The following is a 22,347-nucleotide window of genomic DNA, read 5'->3' on the forward strand; positions in this document are numbered from 1 at the left end:
GGCAAAACGTTTCATATTTTGTAACTGGAGGAAAAAGAAATATGACCTGCTTAATTATTGTCCCACAATTTAAAACTTTTCTGAAAATTTAAAACATTACTCGATTTATGTGTTTCCTTTGGCATGTTTTGTATGGGAAGCATTTTTGGATTGCCCCTTCAAAATCTTCTTTTTTCTTTACATATTTTCTGGGGAAAATGTGACCATAACTAGGAAATGATGAATATCAAATTCCAGGAAATATTCATTTGTAAATAATCATGAACAACAAACTACGGCAGTTCATAATGTACATTATGTAATATTTAGAAGAAAACAATTACATTCCAACAGCGGATGTGGTTGACGGTACACCATGTGGAGTTTTCGAAAAAAGTGGATAGAGGAAGAAGTGAAATTGATAGGAGGGAGTAGACAGTTGATAGTCGAGTAATTTTTTGTTCAAACGAGCGTAGTCCTGATAAAGACAGTAAACCAGAAAAGGCTGAAGAAGAGGTTTGATTAGTTGATAGATGAGTACTCCTGTTCTGCACTCCATTCGCCGACTCAAGCTAACATCTTCTCATTTATCCAATAAGCAACTACTCAATCCTTTATAACTCTTTAGACTTTTCTTCGGTTTTACAGCTATTTTCAGATTCCATATATTGCTCGAGTAACTAGCGTTCACGCGCGTTGGTGATATCGGGTCCGGGGAGATTGTATAGTAATCTATTTCATGCGAATCGCTATTACGTGATTATGCTAATTTATGCGTAATTAGTATGCGAAATCATACTTTTTTCCTGTAACTCCTTAAATAAAGCTCCAAATGTACTAATTTTTGGTATAGAAACTCTTTGTGGTGTTCTGTGGTGTACATGAAAAAAAAATGCGATATCAAATCATTTTCTTATGGATTTTATTGTTTTTGCAATTTCTTATGTATTTCTTTGTTTTTTGACCTTTTGTTTTTCATTGTTTCTTCAATGAAATTTGTTGGGGACTCTTCTAAGATCATAAAAAGCATAAAATAAATACATTTAGACCAGCAAAACTAAAAATAATCATACATTTATGAATTTTGGTTTAAAACACAATTTGCATTGACTTTGTACACCAAATCACGTTTTCGAGCAATTTTCGGTCTGACATGCACGTACATAATGTTGCGTAATTTCGCAACCACGTACCCAGGTGATTCAAAGTTGGTCTCAAAAGTTGCGCAAGACGTGAAAGTAAAAAGTCAGCGAGTGGCGCGGTCAAAAAATTTCGCGCGGCGAAAATATTGAGCGATTCGTTGAGGGGGGGGGGGCTCCGAGGCCCCCCCACCGGCCTAGATAGGGTTAAGGCCTAATATTTCAAGCTGACTATTACGAAAAAAAAATTATGCAATGATCACGCCGCCATCTTATAGGCTGAAGCAATAGCATGCGTTGGTGCATGATCTGCAGCTGGCGCATTTTATTCATATATCCTCTGAGGGAGGGCGCTATAAGATTACGATGTCATATGCTTAAGGTTCACTACTTCATCGAAATTGCTGTAATCGTAGTTTACCTCTTTTCATAGGGATACTTCGAAGTTTTTGGTGACGCATACCGATTTCGATACACTCTTGGTCCTTATGAAGACGAAGTCACATGACCTCACTTTGGGCCTGGGACGTCGAGCATTCAAAACGTCTACGCCTATGAGACAGCTGATACAATACATGCCTGGTTTGTGAAAAAAAAGTTGCTATGGCAGTCTCTATTAACATATTAATTGAAAAAATGGTATAGATACACAGCAAAAACTGTGGTGTTAAGCGGTGTACATAGATGACCACACCAGTACACCGGTGTTAAATAAGTGGTGTTAGTTTTACACCTATAGGTGTTATTATAACACCTTTTGTTGTTACATTTACACTCTTTGGTGTTTAATCTCTAGGGTGTAATTTTAACACCTCAGTGTGTGGTCCTCTATTAACACCAATTGGTGTCAGTTATAACATCGCAGCTTTTACAGTGTAACATACATGCACCCGATTTTGCATATTTCGACAAGTTCAAAGGTTTGATGTAGTGAGTAACTCAGGGTTGTGCATTCGACATGTGTTTAGGCAGGGGTGACATATCCCTTCTATTTTTGAAGTAGTGAAAATGAAAATGGAAAGAGGAGGAAAAAACGAATAAGGATAAAGAAGACATTGCATAAAGTGAGAAATCAGGAACCCGTCTTAAAAAAGTTTCCATTGATGCGATCAATCGTAACTCTATGGAAATCCATCAGTGTCATATTTGTTTCTACATGAAATTTGCCCTTTGTAAACAAAGAGAAGCACAGTGAATTTTCTAGAAATCAATGAAAACATGAATGTAAATCATAGAAAATATTTTGAAAAACATGCATAATAGATGTTGATGTTCCTGGCCGTCCATAGTTGTGATTGATCAGCTCAATCGCAACTCTTTGTTAGACGGGTCCATGGGCTGCATAACTCTATGATACCCTCTATGATTTATTATGAATTTATATATTGGTTTTCTTGCCCCGTCCCCTGTCATGAGACCGCCCCTTTATTTGGAAGACTCAGTGTCATTTCATAACTTCGGGCCAGCTTTGAATATTGTACAACAAACAAATCGTTCGTATTTGTTTTTAAATTTGTCTTTACTTAATTATAATACATGTAGTTTTCCACAAAGTATGATCAAAAGAGGAAAATCAGTAAATTTCCAGTACAAAGTTGCTCTCTGATGGGCAAGAATTTAGTTTTATTTCGCACACAGGGAACACTTGATACTGCACAAATATCCCATGTATTCATGATTCAGTTTGTATGCTCGTTATACAAAATGAAATGATTCTAACTAATTACACTTATTCAATATCGGCTAAATAGAAAAACATAGACACTGATAATGCGTATAATAAAAACACTACTTGACATACACCAAAGTAATAAATATATGCCTGTAATTTGAAATTGTATTATTAATGCAGTCACATAAATATTGTCCATCTATTAACTAATTGTCAATAGATGTAGCTGAGATCGTAATGGATAGATGCATCACATTAAATGAAAATGGCGATGAAGTCAAGTGCTACCTGGAACTTCTCGATGATTACTTTTCTCCTTGGGCACAGCAGAACAAATGTAAGTATATAATTGCAATCGTGTTATATTTAGTTTTGTTTCTTTATTCTATAATGATTACTCTTCATTATTTTCATTTTTATTTTAGACTATTTTGCGTTGTTGTATGTGTTTCTATTTTATGTATTATATTGTTGTCAACTTACATTTTCAAGCTACTTTCTGTAACGTCTCGTGTCTCATTTCTTTTATATATCCCCCGCCTCCTTTACCCTTTTAGATATTCGAATTATGTAACTTTATTGTATTTTGAAAGCCGGTTCGTTTGTATTGGTATGTATAAGCGTGTTACTAGTATAAAACATGTCAAAATGGGTTTTATTTCATAAACTCCTCAAAAAAGTTTGGAGATCTTAGTTTGGCCATTAATTCCTCTCAACTCCCAATGTTACACAATGCATATTTCATATCATTAAAAGATAATTTAATTATCTTTCAATCAGTACACTACATGATATGAATATGGTTCACGTGGAGGTGCAGTGCCTTGAAATGTGGGACATGGTCGCAATTCAAAAGTTGCAAAATGACACAATTATGAAAGTCACTGCTTTTTTCGTGGTGATGAGTGAGTTTCTCAGCGGTTTCTTTTGTCTTCATGCACCTTAACATCAACATTAACATGGAATCAAACACACCTCTGCAAAAGCAAACACATAACAAAAAAACATGCATGGATATTTCAAACCACGACTCAAACTGGCATGTTATCTCACAGATCTCCATGTTAATCTTGATGTTAAGGTGCATGAAAACAAAATGAACCGCTGAGAAACACACTCATCACCACAGAAAAAAGGAAAAGTTATTTTCACTGTGTGTCATTTTGCAACTTTTGACTTTTGACCCTCCCCACATTTCAAGGCACTGTGCAAAAAGGGGAACCATAATCATATCATGTAGGGTATCATTAAAACAAAATGAAATGATCTTTCATTGCTATCAATCACATTAATATGCACTAAAATCAAGGTAGAGATTATCGATCGAAATCAGATCTCCAAACTTCTTGAGGGGTTTAGAATATAATATGGTTTGCATTGCTTCGGGCACTGTTATTTTCACCCATAATTATCATAAAATCCCTTTGTTGTCTTCGCATCATAATCCTGTATAAATTTTCTTCGACTTATTGGCTTTTTTCTTGGTAGCTTATAGCTATTGCTTTCGACCATTCGGGTATATATACATGCGTAACAGTTAAAATACGAATAGAACAAGATGCTTACTGTTGAAACGGGAAAAACATAATTTATGGGGTTACTATTGTTGTTATTTAAACCCTTCTAATAGATACCAATGATGTCTTTGATGACGATGGAAACTTACTAGTGAATGCTCAACCAAATCGTACTCACATAGAAAATGGTCAGCATATACATTCATTGGCCTTTGATTAAATTTTTCATTTTGAGAGTATTGATATAATAATAATTGTTACAGCAACCACTAATTTCACATTCTCTATTCATCGTGATATATTATTATGTATGTTATTATTGATATTGTATATTATCATCATCATCATAACCATCACTTTATTTTGTTTTGTTATCGTTGATAAAATAATGCAGCTACTATAGATATAATTTTTCACTTCATCATCAATATTACGAATTTTTAAAGCATTATCGTCATTATTATCATAATTTTCATTTTCGAGGTAGTAGTAGCAGAAGTAGTTATAATAGTTAAAGGTATTGTTTAACTTTGTGAGCAGCCGATTTAAAAAACCAAGATGAAACATGTGTACAGGTGCATGTATTAGAACTAATAAACCCTGAAAACAACCATTATTGAGAATGAAAAGCTAAAACTACAAGGCAAACCCTGATTTGGTAATTAGGCGTCTTATAGACACCTAAATAGTACACATAAGTGTATGGGATGAAATTAAGATGGTGTTTCCGGTCACTTTATATTTCAATTTTTGAAGCACTAAATAATCATTTTCGTACGCAATTTTTTCAGGGCTTCATTTTTTGGAACATATCACAGACACAGGTGATAAGTGTGACCTTCTAGCTCAGATTTTTAAAAAGTCAAACCAATGTTAACCAATCACTTTAAGGTAGTAGTTGCAATATTCACATCGTTATCATTATGCAGAATTATAGTGGAAGTAGTAGTTATCATGATAGTAAGTGGTACAATGACTATATATTTAAGCCGTGTCCAATTAGGCTATTGTTCGATTTATTTATTTCATTACAATAGACAATACTGATGTCTTTGACGACGACGGAAAGCTATGCGTGGACATTGAACAGAATCATACTAAAATAAGAAATGGTAATCACCCCTTGGCCCTTATGGTAAGCATTTACTCCAATCCATCATTTCTAGAAATGAAAATATTATTAGGACGTATAAAACACTAATAAAGTTTCAATCAAAAGAAATATTTTATTTATTTATTAACCGATTGATTTATTTATTAGAATATGTTTATTCAGTTACAAGAGATAAGCTTAAAACTGTTTTTCATCACCAACCTGATGAAAACATAGTAAAGATAACAAAACTAATCATATCATACATGAAAATAAAATATAATATAAAATGAATATCATATTTCGGTCATATAAATCCATACTGATCCTATTTATCAAATATCATATCTTTTGAGTGACGAAATTGTAAATATGATGATAATGAAAGTAATACATTAACCTTTATTTGTTATGTTACCCCTGTGTGATAAGGTAATTCGAAAGAGACGACTCTGTGTTCACGTTTTTCACTTTAATCAGAATAGATACATGATCATCTTCAAAAACTCCTTCTGTAAATAATGTGGGAACACAATTAGGGTCAGACCAGGTGCCGATCCTGGGATGTAAGTCGGCCTTCGGTCCCCTCAGACCCCATTTTGATTTGTTCTACAAATTAGCTTATTAATTGATGTAATTTTATACTATTGTCTGTTAGTGGTAACATTTCATTAGTTAGTGGTAACCTTTTTGTTATTCTTTTAATCATTAGTCTATAAAATACATGTGTATATAGGATTAAAATCGTTAATATGAAAAATCTTTCTTCCAGCAAGAACAGGTGCGCCACGTCCATCTTCTGACCCATCCTCTCTCCATCAAGCTCATCGAACACAAATGGCGAGTCTTTGGATTCGCATTGAACTTGGTCTCTCTCCTTGTGTATCTCATCTTTCTAATTTTTCTCACTGGATACGTGTTGGTGAATCCCCCTTCTTTTTACTTCACGTTCTACAATGACACCCACGTCGATTGGGTCTACGATCCGAGCAAGCTGTTACCTGATGAAACGTATTCTGAAGCTGCAAAGTATTTCTTTGGGAGTAACAGTGCTGGATTCCTGTTGACGTTGGTTGTCCTCAATGTTATCAAAGAGGTAATTGATTAGGTTTCACATAAGCTCTAAGTCTTGGAATATTCGATAGTTATTTATTTATTTCCGTTTTCGTTAGACAGGGTGGTCTCTTCAGTACATAAAAACTGCTTTTCGAGAGAGCCCTGTACACATGAAAATACATAAAACAATCATAATAAAATACATAATACAGAATTAATTCAAAAGAAAAAAACTGCAGACAATATAAAAGAATAAAATGAAAGCATACATATCAAATTGAAAATACACAATAGATACACAGAGTGGTCGAAATGTAACAATAAAAATACATTAAAATAAAATGAAATAGCGATAATGATCATGCTACTGGCATGAACAATTTAAAAAATATATGAAAACTGAGAAATAAACAATCAGATTATAGTACAATTTATTAGTATGATAGAATAACAATTAAATAAAACGAAACGATTCTCTAATTGCACAGGACCCCCCTCCCCCTTTGTGGAAATTTTGGCAGTATTTATAAAAAAAGGAAAAATAACTTGATAAAAAGGTCTGTTATACATGATTTAAACTAACTATATTCATTTTTGTCTCGCCCACCAGAGGTAAAGGCGAGACTTAGTCATCCAAATGTCGTCCGTCCGTCACAAAACAACGCTCGGGTGGTGTGACCATGCCTTAAAGGCATGGTCACACCGCCCGAGCGTTGTTGGAGCGGTCGTGGAGTGGAGAGAAAAAATCATCACCGCTCGCTACCGTTCACCATTTTCGATTTCGATTGTTTTTATTTTGTTTTTTATTTTTGTTTTCGATTTTTCCCCCGATTTTGTGAGCGAAATTCGGCCCTCTTTCCCTACCGCCCGAGCGTTGTTGGAGCGGTCGTGGGGCGGAGAGAAAAAAATCATCACCGCTTGCTACTGTTCACCATTTTCGATTTCGATAGTTTTTTTTTCGATTTATGTTTTCGATTTTTTCCCCATTTTTGTGAGCGAAATTCGGCCCTCTTTCCCTACCGCTCCACGACCGCTCCAACAACGCTCGGGCGGTGTGACCATGCCTTAAGATGTATTCTGAAATATCAAGAAGGCAAGAGTTGGTTGAGTGGAAAGGCCGGAAACCAGAATGGCTGTCAGTCAACAGGCAATGATCGTTGAGATACTCATTTAGCTGTTTATGGGCTGCCTTTTTTAAAAATTTTACTTACAATTGATAAGATAGAAATGGGTCTGTAGTTCATCGGTTGTCTTTTATATATGGGTATTATTTTTTATAGCTTAAAATCATTGGGTACACTACCTGTTTTAAGTTAACAGTTGTATATACATGTAACTGGTTTGAAAATAATTATTTCAGCAACCTTTAACAAGTCATCGAGACCATAGGCTTTGCGGGTGTCAATACCATTCAGTTCTTTCAATACAAACTCCTCTTTAATTTCAGAAAAAATGAGGGCACTCTCTGAGGATGGTACATTATTCATATAACTATAATCAGTATCCAAATAATTTTGTCTTTGCGTACCGGAGCTCTTTATTTTATCTGCAATAGAATTAGACGTTTCATTAAATATATTACCAATGTTTACATTGTTTTCAATCATTGTAGGATCTTATTCAAATCTCGATAACTCTTTTGTTAAATTCCATGTACAGATGTGCACTGTATACCTTAGTATTCTGTTGTCATGGTAGGTTGCCTGGCATTTCAATAGGCATGTTACCCATAGTAACTAAACTGTAGGCATGATAGGTTGCCTGGTATTTCGGCAGGCTGTGTTTTCATAAAAAGTAGACAATAGGTAAACAGGTGTGTAGGATTACAGACTCTTTGTGTTACATATTTCTGTTTGATGTGCTGGCAAGAAAGCCAAGCCAGCTCACTCTGACTTTTGATTTTGGAGAAGAAAGTCTCCGATTTGGGGTGTTTTCCTAACCAAGCAAAGGGCGTGTGCCACTCGACCCAGTGCAGGCAGGTTCCTCTCTTCTTAATGCCGAATTGTAAGTAAAGTTTGGTTTATAATTGTTTTTAATGTTTATGCCATTCTTATGCTTAATATGGCATGTCTGTTTCCAGATAGAAAGATAAATTTTACATATATATATATATATATTCTGCTCATTTTGTCACCAAATGACATATTTCTTATCTTACTCCATTCTTCAAAGTGTATGTAATTATCCTTACGAAAATGAACCAAGTTGTATTTTGCTATTTAAAGTCATACAATTCTGTGTCGTTTATAGAAACCTTTGTTTTAATATATTTGTTCTTCGTCGTTCATCGGCATACTTTTTCTTCGTCATAATCGTCCCATCTTCGTAGTCGTCGTGGTTTGTCGATCTCTCCTGTTTTCGAACTCCACATTTACCCGATTGAGGTTTGATCAAGTAATTGATAAACTTTCCAAGACTTTCGGTGACATAATTTAAAGGCCTTTTTTCAGATCGATCTCCTCCCATAAACTTGGGACAATCAATGATGATTATACTCCTTCTCTTATGCAAGTACGCCATTTTATGATTTCTATATGCAAAGATTAATTGAGTATCCATTTGGCAATATACTTATGTTCTCAACGATTCGATGTTAATGACATATTTTGTGACATTAAATTGATAACTTCATTTATATCTTGAATATCCTTCGGTCTTTTATTCAAGGTGGTTAAGTAGCCTGTAGATTAATAAGTTAATTAGAGCAGTTTCGCTCGTGACAATCGTCATACCTTCATGTTCTATCTTAGAGTCGTTTTGAGACTCCAACTTATTGGCTAGGAGGAGTTCTTTTATTACGTTCCATTTTTGTTTTAGATCGTTTCTTGAAAAATCTTTGAACTCATTACAAGAATATTCCCGTTTCACGGTTTTTTGTTCATGCTATTTATTTTATTTCGTGTGCATTTATATTTTTCCAGACGTGTTCAATTTGACTTACATCAGATAAATGTTTACACTATACAAATTTTGCTCTTGAAAATAATAAATATTCATCTGTAAACCATGGTGCTGGTTTTGACTTTACGTATAGTGATGTATGGCGCATGCTTATCACATAGTTCAATAAACTTTGCTTTAAAGAGTATCCACATTTTGTCCACATTGTTTATATCGGTAAATAAAGAGCTCCAGTCCACACTAGACAGATCTTTCAAGAACAATTCATAGTCCAATTTACGGAGAGATTAGCCTGGGGCGTTTTGGGGAGTGAAAGTTATATACTGTACGTATGGTCACTCCCCACTAACGCCTGGGAGCCCTACCTATATTTCCACACATACGGGTACAAGACCAGAAACTTTCGCCCCCGAGAATTCTACTTTCCCTCTAAAAGATCTAGCCCTAAAACATGTACATGGGGTCCAACTTCATTTCCAACATTTCTGCGATATTGATTTCATTTTTAAAGAAGAATTCATTAAAAAAACGAGAGATTTGTTTTGAAAAGATGGAAAGAGCTTACTTCCGTGTTTACGTCGCCATCTTGATTTCTTTGTCTTCCGCTTGGCGACAGCACGCAAATCGCGGGATTTGCGTCTTTCCATCTTTTCAAAACAAATCTCTCGTTTTTTTTAATGAATTCTTCTTTAAAAATGAAATCAATATCGCAGAAATGTTGGAAATGAAGTTGGACCCCATGTACATGTTTTAGGGCTAGATCTTTTAGAGGGAAAGTAGAATTCTCGGGGCGAAAGTTTCTGGTCTTGTACCCGTATGTGTGGAAATATAGGTAGGGCTCCCAGGCGTTAGTGGGGAGTGACCATACGTACAGTATATAACTTTCACTCCCCAAAACGCCCCAGGCTAGGAGAGACCGCATTTACGAGATCTTTGGCTTATATTTCACACTATTCTCTTTTAAGACAGCATAGATTAAAGAATGGTCACTTAAACCAATAGACTGAACTCCAGACCTTAATGGACCAAAAACATGGGAAACAAAAAGATCAATTAATGTTTTACTACATGTATATGGTGTAATACGAGTGGGATTTGAAATCATTTAAGTTCAAATGTTTCACACATTTGTAATACTCTTTGTGACAAGTTATTACAGGTTAGCACATTGCAGTTTCATATCCCCTGTAATTAATACCCTATCTGTTAATAATTACCAACATTTTCTATATTAAGTTCAGTATTTTCAAATTCATTAATCGTTTCCTTAGGTTGTCGGTATACTATTCCAAGAAGGTATGGTCTATGACTTTTTCAATTGAAATTCAATCCACATCAGTTCTGAGTTGTCTTCAAGGTCTTGTCTTCTCTTATAGACTACATGTATGTTTGTCTTTATATAACACCCTACGCCTCATCCGCTACTACCCTCTCTATTTTTTCTCTCAAAAAAATATGTAAATAGCCGGTTGGGAAATCACGATCAAGCCAAGTCTCAGATAGCGCAAAGATGTATGGATTTGCACTGAGAAAAAATTGTATATCATCTTTTTTTTATTTCGTAGACTGCGAACATTTAAATGCCCTATTTTCATGCTTCTGGAAAGACATATATATCCAAATCATTGTCCTCTAGGGCAAAAGATTCAGAATTTTCTGGATGGGTTGTATATTTTTTCAGGGGAGTTGATTCATATAATAAAGGTTACATATCCAATCTTGCGTTGGGTAAAATAGATCGTCTGTCACATTTCCACATTTAACATGTGACCAATTGGAATATTTCACACATAAAATCGATTTCTTATCATACACTTTTAGAACAATAGATACATGTAAAAGCAATGTTCATCGATGGACTAGGTAGAATGTACAGATTGTGCTTACGTGTGAGCATGTTGACTGAAGTTAAAGTCTGTCGAGATCTGCTAGGTTACGGATGGTGACGATCTCGCCTCTGTAATGACGCGGATCCTGCCTTCTATCTTCCAGGCTTTCGTAATAGCGTCACTTTTCAGAGCTTGTCTGACGATTTCTTGTCGGATCGAAGTTAAGTCTTCACGGATGAAAACCTTCATATTTGTCAGTGATCTCAGTTTGGTTCTTGCAGCGTAGACCTTTTGCCTCATGTTGTATCTTGCGAATTTTTATGATCATCGCTCTTGAGTTCCGAGATGATTCGGTTCGTCTTCTTGGCGTTACACGATGGCTCCTATTGATGTCATTTTTCATGACGCTGGTGACCAATTTGAGCTTGCTTGGTGTTGATGGGGTCAATGATGAGAGCATCGGTGTCTTCATTTGCTACCTCAATCATCCCATACGCACGTCTCGGCATTTTTCTTCGTCGTTGTGGTCATACTGACATTTACTTCATTTTTTTTCTTTCTAGTGGTCACTTCTCACTTTTCTTCTTTCCAGTTGCAACACTTTCTTCTCCAGTCATAGTGAGGTTGTTGGGAGATATCTGTCCGTGTTGCAAGAAAATTATCAGATTTCTAAGGTAGATTTCCAGAGTAGGTTACTTTTATACGGTGCATGACTACATATACATTCACATTGCTGTATTCTATTCTTGAAGTTTGTAGTTTTGCCAATCTCGTCTACTTCTGTCGAGCCTTCTACGACAGTTGTCCAAAACTTGTTTCTTTCTATTCTTGTTGATACCGAATGCAGCGTTTTGATGTCCCTGGTCTTGTCTTGCTGTACAATAATAATTTAATAATTCTACGTTCCTTTCCTTCAGTATGACCTCAATGTTATTCTCCCAAAATTGCGCAAAAAATAATGCAGCTCTATACACCCTCTGTTAATTGAACTGGATTAACATATAGATAAAAGCTATATAAAAATTACCGCAAAATTATGCTTGCGGCAATATTCACAGCTGAATTACACGTGCTGTATAATGACTATATTCAATTAAATTCAATTTATTTTCCACATATTGAATAAAAACATACAATGTCATTGCAATCGAATACATACATAGATGATAACAAAACAAGTATAAATAGTTACAATATATTACATAAAAAAGACATAGAAGATCAAAACTTGGAGGGGATTGACAAAGGCCATATTGATCTATCAAGGTCAATCCCCAAATGAATGGAAAAAAAATGGAATACATAAATTACATTAGAAAAAATAGATCCTTAACCTCAAAACCCCAGACAAAGCAAAAGAAAGTAAAATACGAATAAAGGGAAAGGAGAGGCAAATATAAAACTACCTTAATGAGTAAGAAGGTAACATTTATATTTCCGTTTAAAAGATCGATGCAGGTCATGAAGATAGAAGAATTTCAACACCCTCTTCAGCCTGCTTCTATCTTACTTTCAATACACACCATCACACTCACAACATCACACTCACAACCTCACACACACATCTCCCACACACATCTCCCACACACATCTCCCACACATACGATTTCTGTCACCCATTTCATATTCTTTCAATGATAATCGTTCTTTTCAACCCGGATAGGAAAGGTCTAGTTTGGTAAACAGTACCATTTCCTTATTATGGCCGGGTATCATGATCGATGCGTGACGAAAATGTGACAAACAATGTTTTGATGTAACCTGTCAAAATGGTCTAGTTTTATATAGGTTAATGGTGATTTCAGTACACCTTGCATCTTGTTCAAAACATGTGTATTGGAAATTTGTTCTATATAGATAAGGTCCAGATTGAATCGGCAAAGAAGTGCATTTTCATTTCAGCAGTGAAACTTGGTAGGCCAATATATTCAGATCCTCGCTTTGCTCAAAGAGATGTTAATGTTAATCTTTCGTGTATTTTCCTGTAGGTATTTCAGTTGTACAGCCAAGGACAGAGTTACTTTAATTACCAAAGTCTTTTAGAGTGGTCTATCTACGTGTTGACATTCTGTCTCGTAATACCAGTCAGTGAAGCCCGATACGAAGAATATGTGTTAAGACAGGTATTGTACAGTGCACTATATAGTTTTGTGGAAAATGTTTCGTTTTGTTATTTTCTTTAAAGTAACGATGCATTGAAAAATATAGATGCTTAGAAATATTTATATTTCAATCAGAGTAAAATTCACAAAGCAAAATGCTGAAAATTTAATCAAAATCTGATATTTCAACGAAATGATTGAATTTCAAAGATTTTCATTATTCCGGTGAAACAGTTTTTGCAGATGTCACATCCCCAGTTCTTTTGTATTTTGTTATATCAAACTAGGTTTATTTAAAAATTCTACCAAGAGCTAAAACGATTGGTTTGGATTGACAACTAATTAAGTGCATTAGTTATTTATTGCTGCAACCAATTTCATCATAATGGAGACATATCATCTGCACATTCATGACAAAATTATGATTTCATGCAATAACATAAGAAAAAGGAAAGTTGGGATGTGACATCATCAGCCTATTCATGAAAACATGGCTAAAACTATTTCAATTGAATAATGCAATTATTCAAAATTCAATAACTTTGTTATTTGTTATCCAATTTGAATGATTTTTTAGCATTTTGCTCTGTAAATTTTACTCTAATTGGTTAGCTAGCTTTAGGAGCTAGCAGATTTTTTACTTCTTACACAAATTTGTACGTGCCTTTCTTGAATTATAAACGACGAAACAAGGTTTACGGCATCAAACGTGTGTTTATGCTTTTGTGAGCTAATATGAGGAGAGGAGTGCTGTTTGATAATTATTACCATATTCAAATGAAATATCACTGTTTTGATTGTAATGATATATTGTATTATCCATGGCCTGCTTATAAAGCAATCCCAATAACTTTTATGGCTTCTCTGTCTGGGTGTATAAAACTTTTTTAAATTCAGATTTTGATATAATTTTATTAATAAAATAACTTCATTGGAATAATTAAACCAGTATTTTAGTAAACAAACATGAATTGATAGACTGATTTTAAATGTATGTTTATTGTATGATTCGTTCATTCATTCATAACGAAGTAATGTTCTTTCATTTTCACAAAATAGTATTTTGATGTCTTGCGAATTTCCCGATCCAAGGAGATGTATCGCTCATCTCGTGTCTATATTTCGTATATATATATTTTCTTTCAATAGGACGTGTTCGGTGAACTATTATAGCATTGATATAGCTTTCATTGTATTCATGTTCATAATAAATTTATGATATTGTGTATATCGTGTACAGAAATGGCAATGGCAGTGTGGTGCATTGGCTATCTTTCTGGCATGGATCAACCTCACCCTCTACGTTCGACAAACATCAAGCCTCGGTATCTACGTCATCATGTTTGAAGGTATGGCCCACTGAAATATGGCTGCACGTCTCTAATTGACCAGGGGTCCATTGCAGAAAGAGTTGCGTTTAAAAGCAAGTCAAAAAATCGATTGCAAGTCCCAAATGCGCGCTGTTGATTGGTTGGAAATCAAGTTGCGCGTGATTTTTAGAGTTGCGATTGATCGCAACTCTTTCTGCACTGGCCACAGTTCCACTAATATCGTAGGATCCCGCGACCCCGCAATATATACAGTACATAAAGCAAATTATATAAACATTTTGATTCTTTTTCATGAAGATAAATTGGGACATCATTAGTTCTCTGAGATTCCTTATCGCCAAATTGGGGGTACTCTCGGCTGCATCCCTTACAAACATATCTTCAATATAATAATGAAAGTTCATGAATGGCCTATCATATGGCAAAGGTTTGAATTATAAATATTAGCAATTTCATTTCTTGTGATTATATCGAAAACATATCTCATTTGTAGATACTCATCTAGATAAACAGAAGTGTGCGTCCCTATGTTGATCTTTGTTAGAGGGCTTCGTGCATGTAGATCTTAGAGCAAAGAGTTTCAGGGTGACTGATGTTTAATGAAACAAGGAGTCTTTCATTTAAAAAACAAGATATGAAATACAAGGCATTCGTTTTTATTTCGTTTTTGAGGATATACAGTGCGTTTCAGAAAAAAAGGTAGTCCAAATCTAGAGGGCTGATATTCGAATCATGGTTTTATTTTGTGAAATAATTCTTCATGGATTTAAAAAGGAAACTAGTCAGCTTTCCATCGCTACCCTACTTGTACCATTTGTGTCACGCATGAACGAATTAATTGATGTCTAAGACAACAGGTGCAGATTCCATATTTTCCAAGTTTGGTAAAGCAGGTACAATGTGCGCTTGATAAAATAAAATGTCTTTCAAGGTAATTTTTGGAATGAAGAGTCAAGTCATTCCTACGAAATGAAGATTTAAAGTTGAATGTCTTACCTGTACTTCTTATTCACCCACACGTTCAACATGTCCTCTCATTTGCACACATAGCTGACAACGTGGAAGGATACATTGGCGGCGGAAGCCAAAAAATTTAGGGGGTGTCCACCTGAAATTTTGGGATGGACACAGGTAAAAAAATGGGCAAGCGCCCCCCAAAAAGGTTATCAACATAAATTTTAGGAGTTGGTAACCAAACATTTTTGACAAGCAAAAAAAAAAAGTTCATGAACCTAAATTTTAGGGGGGGGGGTCCACGTGAATTTAGGGGGGACGCAGGAAAAAATTGACAAGCAAAAAAAAAAATTAGGGGGAGGGGACTGTCCCATCAATTTATTCGGTCATGCATGACACAAAATATGGTACAAATAGGATATTAATGGAAAGCTGAGGACTTCCTCTCTTATATCCAAGCAAAATGAATTTTCATGATTAAATGGGCTTTGAATATTGGCGCCCTAGACTTGGATTACTTTTTTTTTTAAACGCACTGTATGCCTGTATATTTTTTTTTGGTTCCAATTTCTATTCAGATGTCCTTCTCAGTACTGTTCAATTTCTTGCCGTCATCTTGCTCTTCATTGTGGCATTCGCTTTGGCCTTCAACACCTTACTTTTAAATCAGGTATATGACTGTCGTTAAAGCTTGAATCTTCACCCAAAGAATGTCTAGATTATAAGTAAGTTTGTCATCTTCATAATCATGAACAAGGATATTTCCGATCCAGATTACCGAACTCCCCCCCCAAAAAAAAAACAATCATAAATAGAGAGAGCGGGGGGGGGGGGGGGGAGTGAGCAGAATAAAAAGAGAATTGGGATGAGTAAACGGATGAAAAAAAATGTTGGCAGTTGTTAGAAGGCATAGGGGATGAATATAAGTTCTTACATTAAACAAACATAGAAAAGGGTATATAAATAGTGGAAGGGATTATATGCTTTATATCGCTTTGTAATATTAAATCAAGAATGACACAATTTAGTTAATCTTTGGATCTGAATCAGAACAAAGTAGATATCTTTCATTCGCTACTCTACTGGATTCCAGCATTGGCCTACATATGAATTCGATACCCTATTAACACTATTACTTCCATTATAAATTTACCCATCTCCAGACTGATTTCCATTCCTTCGGGGATGCCTTTCTTCGAACGTTTGCCATGACGACAGGAGAGCTGGACTTTAGTCGGATGTTTCACTCTCAGAACTACCTTGGGACTAAGAACGAGAGCCCAGTGGAAGACTACATTCTGACTGCTGTCTTCTCAGACATCATTACCAGCATCACCTTTGTTGTCTTTGTCATCACGATGCCCATCATTGCCATGAACTTGTTGGTACGACTTCGGTTGTGTTTTGTATATCAGTCAGCAGACTTTAAATTGATTTGTTTGTGGTTCAGTCATTTAATTCGTGATTCATTTTTCCCCTCCGTAATCCCTCCATTCCTCTGCGCCTCAGAATAGTTTACGAGATAGATGCTGTGTTTATTATCATTATATATTCGAAGTTGTGCTACCAGCACGTGTACCACATCTATAACTTGTCTCAATAGCAAATATTACACTACAGGTAGGAAATCCGCGGCTCAACTGCAGGAGCAGTATCAAGATCTTCAGATTTCCTGTTTTTGTACAATTTTTTTTTCCGAAAGGCATAGTACCAGTAGAAATCATGAATTAACTTGTTTTTTGAAAAAATTGTAAGCATGATATTCTGTATTTCTTTCCAAAAACAAACTTAATAAAAAGTTTTAACTCTACTCTTGGGTGATGATGAATTAAGGTATTCAATGTTTTTCACAGGTTGGTGTAGCCGTTGAGGACATTCATCGCATTAGACAGAAGGCAACATTCTATTACATGAAGTTAAAGGTGGGTTTTCATTTTTGTCTCACCTGCGAAGCAAAGTGAGACTATAGGCGCCGCTTTTCCGACGGCGGCGGCGGCGGCGGCGGCGGCGGGGGCGGCGTCAACATCAAATCTTAACCTGAGGTTAAGTTTTTGAAATGATGTCATAAATTAGAAAGTATATGGACCTAGTTAATAAAACTTGGCCATAAGGTTAATCAAGTATTACTGAACATCCTATTAGAGTTTCATGTCACATGACCAAGGTCAAAGGTCATTTAGGGTCAATGAACTTAGACCATGTTGGAGGAATCAGCATCAAAATCTTAACCTGAGGTTAAGTTTTTGAAATGTCATCATAACTTAGAAAATGTATGGACCTAGTTCATGAAACTTGGACATAATAGTAATCAAGCATCACTGAAAATTTTGTGCAAGTTTCAGGTCTCATGATTAAGGTCAAAGGTCATTTAGGGTCAATGAACTTTGGCCGAATCGGGGGTATCTGTTGAATTACCATCATAACTTTGAAAGTTTATTGGTCTAGTTCATTAAACTTGGACATTAGAGTAATCAAGTATCACTGAACATCCTGTGCGCGTTTCAGGTCACATGACCAAGGTCAAAGGTCAATGAACTTTGGCCGAATTGGGTGTATCTGTTGAATTACCATCATAACTTTGAAAGTTTATGGATCTGATTCATGAAAAGTGGACATAAGAGTAACCATGTATCATTGAACATCTTGTGCGAGTTAGAGTAGTATTCAAAGTCAGCACTGCTGCTATATTGAACCGCGTGATGCAGGTGAGACGGCCAGAGGCATTCCACTTGTTGTCCTATAGACGTCATACGTATCCTGTATCTGTTCATTACCTTACACAATTTCATTTTGTATATCGTCCATCAGACCTACATGTATGCCTGATATTACAAAGTTTCTCAAGGAAAATGATATGAATAGTCATGTAGATTACGAAATATTTCCCTATTCATTAGAGTCAAGTCAAGTAGGTTTTGATTGTTGCCCAATTTGGTTTCTTTTGTGCATTGTAATACGCCTAAACGTCGCTTGTCATTTCCTTGTGCTTCGAAATCATCTATGCTAAATTACATTAAAACGTTTTGTGTAATAACTAAAGTTATTTGTGGTATTGAAACTTTGCTCAGGTGGATCGTGTGATATCAGGAGAGAATATGGCTTTTGGTACCCCATTACGTAAATACGTCATAAGATGGCTTCCTATCACGGTTCAGTCAATGAACATGCGACTTTCACGTCAATCCAGAGCAGCAAGGTTTCGATCTTGGTTTACTTCTGTCTTCGATTTTGAAAAGCTTCGAGAAAGCGTTCGAGAGGTCTGTTTGAAGAACCAGGAGAGAAAAGAACTTCGCGCAAAGGTAATTAATGTAGGAAGAATGTTTCTTACTTAAATAGCCGATTTTGGTGGGGGTGGTGGTTTAGACTCCTACCCTGGGAGTTTCTGGAAGCACAAGCGAAGTCCATTGTACCAATTTCGATACCCCTTTGACGCCACACATACACACACACACGCACATGCTTACAAATCCCGATTCCAAACAGCCAGGAGACACAAACCCACACCCCCACGAACCCAGTAATGAACAAACACACACGCGCGCGCAAACACACACTCCCACATTCATCCTTCCCAAAACTGAAAAAAAGGAATGGTGAAGACAAGAGATGACTACCGTGGCAGGATAAGACAAAGAATGTTGCCAAAGTGCTTCTGGTATTGAAGGTCAATTGATTGCGAATTTTACCCGAGTATAATGTATGATGTTCAAAATGAAAAAGCGAGATAACTTGTTACGATGCTTTTCAGGGGATGGGATGTGTTATAAAGGTTGAAAAAAGCGTAGGAATTGATTTCGTTTTATTTTTCAAGGCGATGGAGGCTGAAAATAATGACATATATACCCCCAAACCGGATGAGGCTTTATTTTCCTTTCACTTACACTGCATTAGCGTGCAATCGTATCATTCCTGTTTCTTTGTTTTGTTTTTCTGCACTGCAGAGTTCATCTAGCAGTCAGGATGACCAGACCGATGGTGGAACTGACCAAACCGTACTTCAAAAGCTACGTCAAATGCGAGACGAAATCAATGGAATGATAGGTCAAATTGAACATAGTACTGTATAAAGGTATAGGAAAAGTAAACAGAAACAGCGAGCGGAATTGTGTATGTCTATGCTAAATATTGATTCTCCAGATCTTTCTCGAGTTTTCACTCCCTTTTAGTTGTTCAATCTCGAATTTTACGTGGGAGAAACAAGTCTAGAACTCAAGGTAATGAAAGAGGATGGTGCACTGATCTGACACTTTGTCATTTTGGTAACTACCATGATAACAGGGAAAGCTGTCAGTGGTACGTAGTATAATGGCGAACTTACCTCTCATTGGGCCCTAAGCTACAGTACTACCTTGTTCTATAAGACATGGCCTGACCACTGGCCCACTAATGCTCACTTTCTCACCCCTCCAAAAATACCCACGAATTGTTTTCAGACGCGCCATTTTGTTTCATATTTTAAAAGAGAAAACACAATTCGGTCAAAGTAGATGAGTCACTGACCAGTTCATGCAGTGCAAATATCGATAATGCAAAACGTCCCGAAGCTTAGCTTCATTACTTTTCTATCATGTTTTCGTCACCTTTTTTCCTGCGTAAAACTCTTTATATTGGAATAGGCTTTAATCCGAATTTTTAGTTTGGAATCACAATTCAATCTACCTTGATTTAGATGGAGCGAGTGCAAGAAAATTATCGTATTTCTTGAAATGAACAATATGAATGACTTTTTTAAATCTTTTATGTAGGCCTATATTATACCGCTTACATAACCAAGATCGCTCCGACCATCTTATTATGCATTATACATGTTATGTAGTAGTCGAAACTATGTTTAGATTCAATATTTTATTAGCCTGCATTTCCGTAATTTCTTTTCCTTGTAATTCTTATCATTTTTTTTTATCAAAAATGATAACGATCACCAAAGATCTTATAAAGGCAATCGTCGAGAGAGGATAGAATATGTTCAAGGTGTTATATTTCTTACTAAAACAATATGAATACCTTGTTGGAAATTCTATTGTGTATTTGATCATCAAAATGGCTGAATCTGCTTGTTTTCTTAATTGTGTTGCGCTTTCTTTCCTTTGTGACAACACAACAATTCCTTATACGATTATGCATAAAAAACAATCAGATTTAGAAGATGGATGGCACATGTGTGTGTGTGTGGGTGGGGGGGCATAATGCTTTCATTTATCCACAAACTCTTGAACTTTTTGTTTAGCTTGCCGTACGACATAGGAGTAACAGCGAGATTTTTTTTGGATGTTACAAGCGTACTATAATATTTCAGACAAATCATTACGATCTTACGATCACGGTTTGGTACGGAAATGAAAACGGGACAATGTTTTCGTAAAGCACAAGTGATTAGTTATATTATATCTAGATGAGATGTTATATAAAAAATGTCATTTTTGGCAGATTGTTTTCCGATGATTGAATTGATTTGAAATAAATAAAATAATGCAGAAATCAATCATGTGTACGTATGTATTTCATTTCATTTCAAGAACAGGACGATAACAAAATCCAGAATGCATTTGAATCATTTATAGAACATAACTGGTTAATCATTTTATTCTTACATTTTCTTTTCGTGACAGAAACAACAAATATATTAAACCGCTCAATATCAAACAGAAAAAAGTCAATCGTTATAAAAGAGGGCAAAATAAATGAAATAAATTCATTTAAAAATAAGAAATAATATAGAAGATAATTTTCCAGTAGAGCCTACTTGCATTTCTAATAGGACTGAAGCATTCAAAGGGTTGTGATATGACGTGTTAAACATAGGTAACATTATAATCATACAAGACTTTTAATCAAAAGACAGTCAAAACAGCTCATTGGTCAAAGCGTTGCATGTAACACTTGATACAAGAGGCGTGATTAACTTGGCAGACACTTTAAAATATGACCTTCACTCTTCTAATGACTATTTTTTCAATTTTCATCATAAAATCTAATCCAGTTAGATTGCTAAATCGACAGAAAAACTGGTGAATAAATGGAATTATGAGTATACTCCCACAGGCCTACGTGAGGTCTATGGTATTTGCAGCTCGTTCAGTTGATAATTGGTGTAATATAATTTCAAAGCAAACACACTGAATACAAAGGTGCATGATAATCTAAGCATCCACCCTTGTCTCTTTCTTCAATAAGTATTGCAAACCTTTGGACTCAAATACATGGCTTATCAAATATGATACTTCATGTGCAAACAAAAAATCTGACGAAATTACTGCTTTACCACATTTATCCAGTATTTTGCAAACTGTTTGAATATTATAGTGATACATAAATCTGCCATTTTTCTGTTAAATCAAACATGCTTAAAGTGGTCATCCATGGTGAAAATAATATGATTCGAAAAAAGTAAGACATCAAACAATATAATAAAAGATTGATCTAAATCGGACAAGAATAACAAAGTTATGACATGTTAAATATTTGAATTATTTCGGTGAAACGGTTCTATGGATGCATTAATATTCAATGAGCAAATTGATGTCATATCCCCAACTCCGTCTTTTATAATTGTTTTGTCCTCCAAGAATTATAGAAATTTTATTCAACAACTTACTGACTGCATTTGATTTTCGTTACTGGAAATTATTATATTACAAGGGGGCCACAATCATACAAACATGTGTAAAATGGTACAATTACGATTTCAGGGAATACCGTAAGGAATTTGAAAGAGGGGACATGGCATCAATTTACCCAATGAATATTCATGGCAATGTGCATAATAACTGTTTT

At 35.4% G+C, this 22,347-nt stretch overlaps 1 protein-coding gene across 2 annotated transcripts in view; it reads left to right on the forward strand.

Moving 5' to 3' along the window:
* LOC121413305 (transient receptor potential cation channel subfamily A member 1 homolog) overlaps nt 1–22,346 on the forward strand; it is a 32,286-nt gene extending 9,940 nt beyond the window's left edge. The window contains exons 6-17 of one of the 2 annotated variants that reach the window (XM_041606081.1): nt 1,552–1,700; nt 3,011–3,127; nt 4,421–4,495; nt 5,345–5,442; nt 6,173–6,496; nt 13,175–13,309; nt 14,529–14,637; nt 16,152–16,243; nt 16,737–16,958; nt 17,427–17,495; nt 18,642–18,872; nt 19,515–22,346. In XM_041606081.1, the coding sequence (XP_041462015.1) occupies nt 1,552–1,700; nt 3,011–3,127; nt 4,421–4,495; nt 5,345–5,442; nt 6,173–6,496; nt 13,175–13,309; nt 14,529–14,637; nt 16,152–16,243; nt 16,737–16,958; nt 17,427–17,495; nt 18,642–18,872; nt 19,515–19,640 (1,747 nt within the window). In that variant the 3' untranslated portion in view covers nt 19,641–22,346. The remainder of the gene's footprint in view (nt 1–1,551; nt 1,701–3,010; nt 3,128–4,420; nt 4,496–5,344; nt 5,443–6,172; nt 6,497–13,174; nt 13,310–14,528; nt 14,638–16,151; nt 16,244–16,736; nt 16,959–17,426; nt 17,496–18,641; nt 18,873–19,514) is intronic. The other variant, XM_041606082.1, reaches the window with a different exon arrangement.
* The last annotated feature ends 1 nt before the right edge of the window (nt 22,347 follows it).

This window comes from Lytechinus variegatus, chromosome 4 (genome assembly GCF_018143015.1).
Source record: "Lytechinus variegatus isolate NC3 chromosome 4, Lvar_3.0, whole genome shotgun sequence".
Classification (NCBI taxonomy): domain Eukaryota; kingdom Metazoa; phylum Echinodermata; class Echinoidea; order Temnopleuroida; family Toxopneustidae; genus Lytechinus; species Lytechinus variegatus.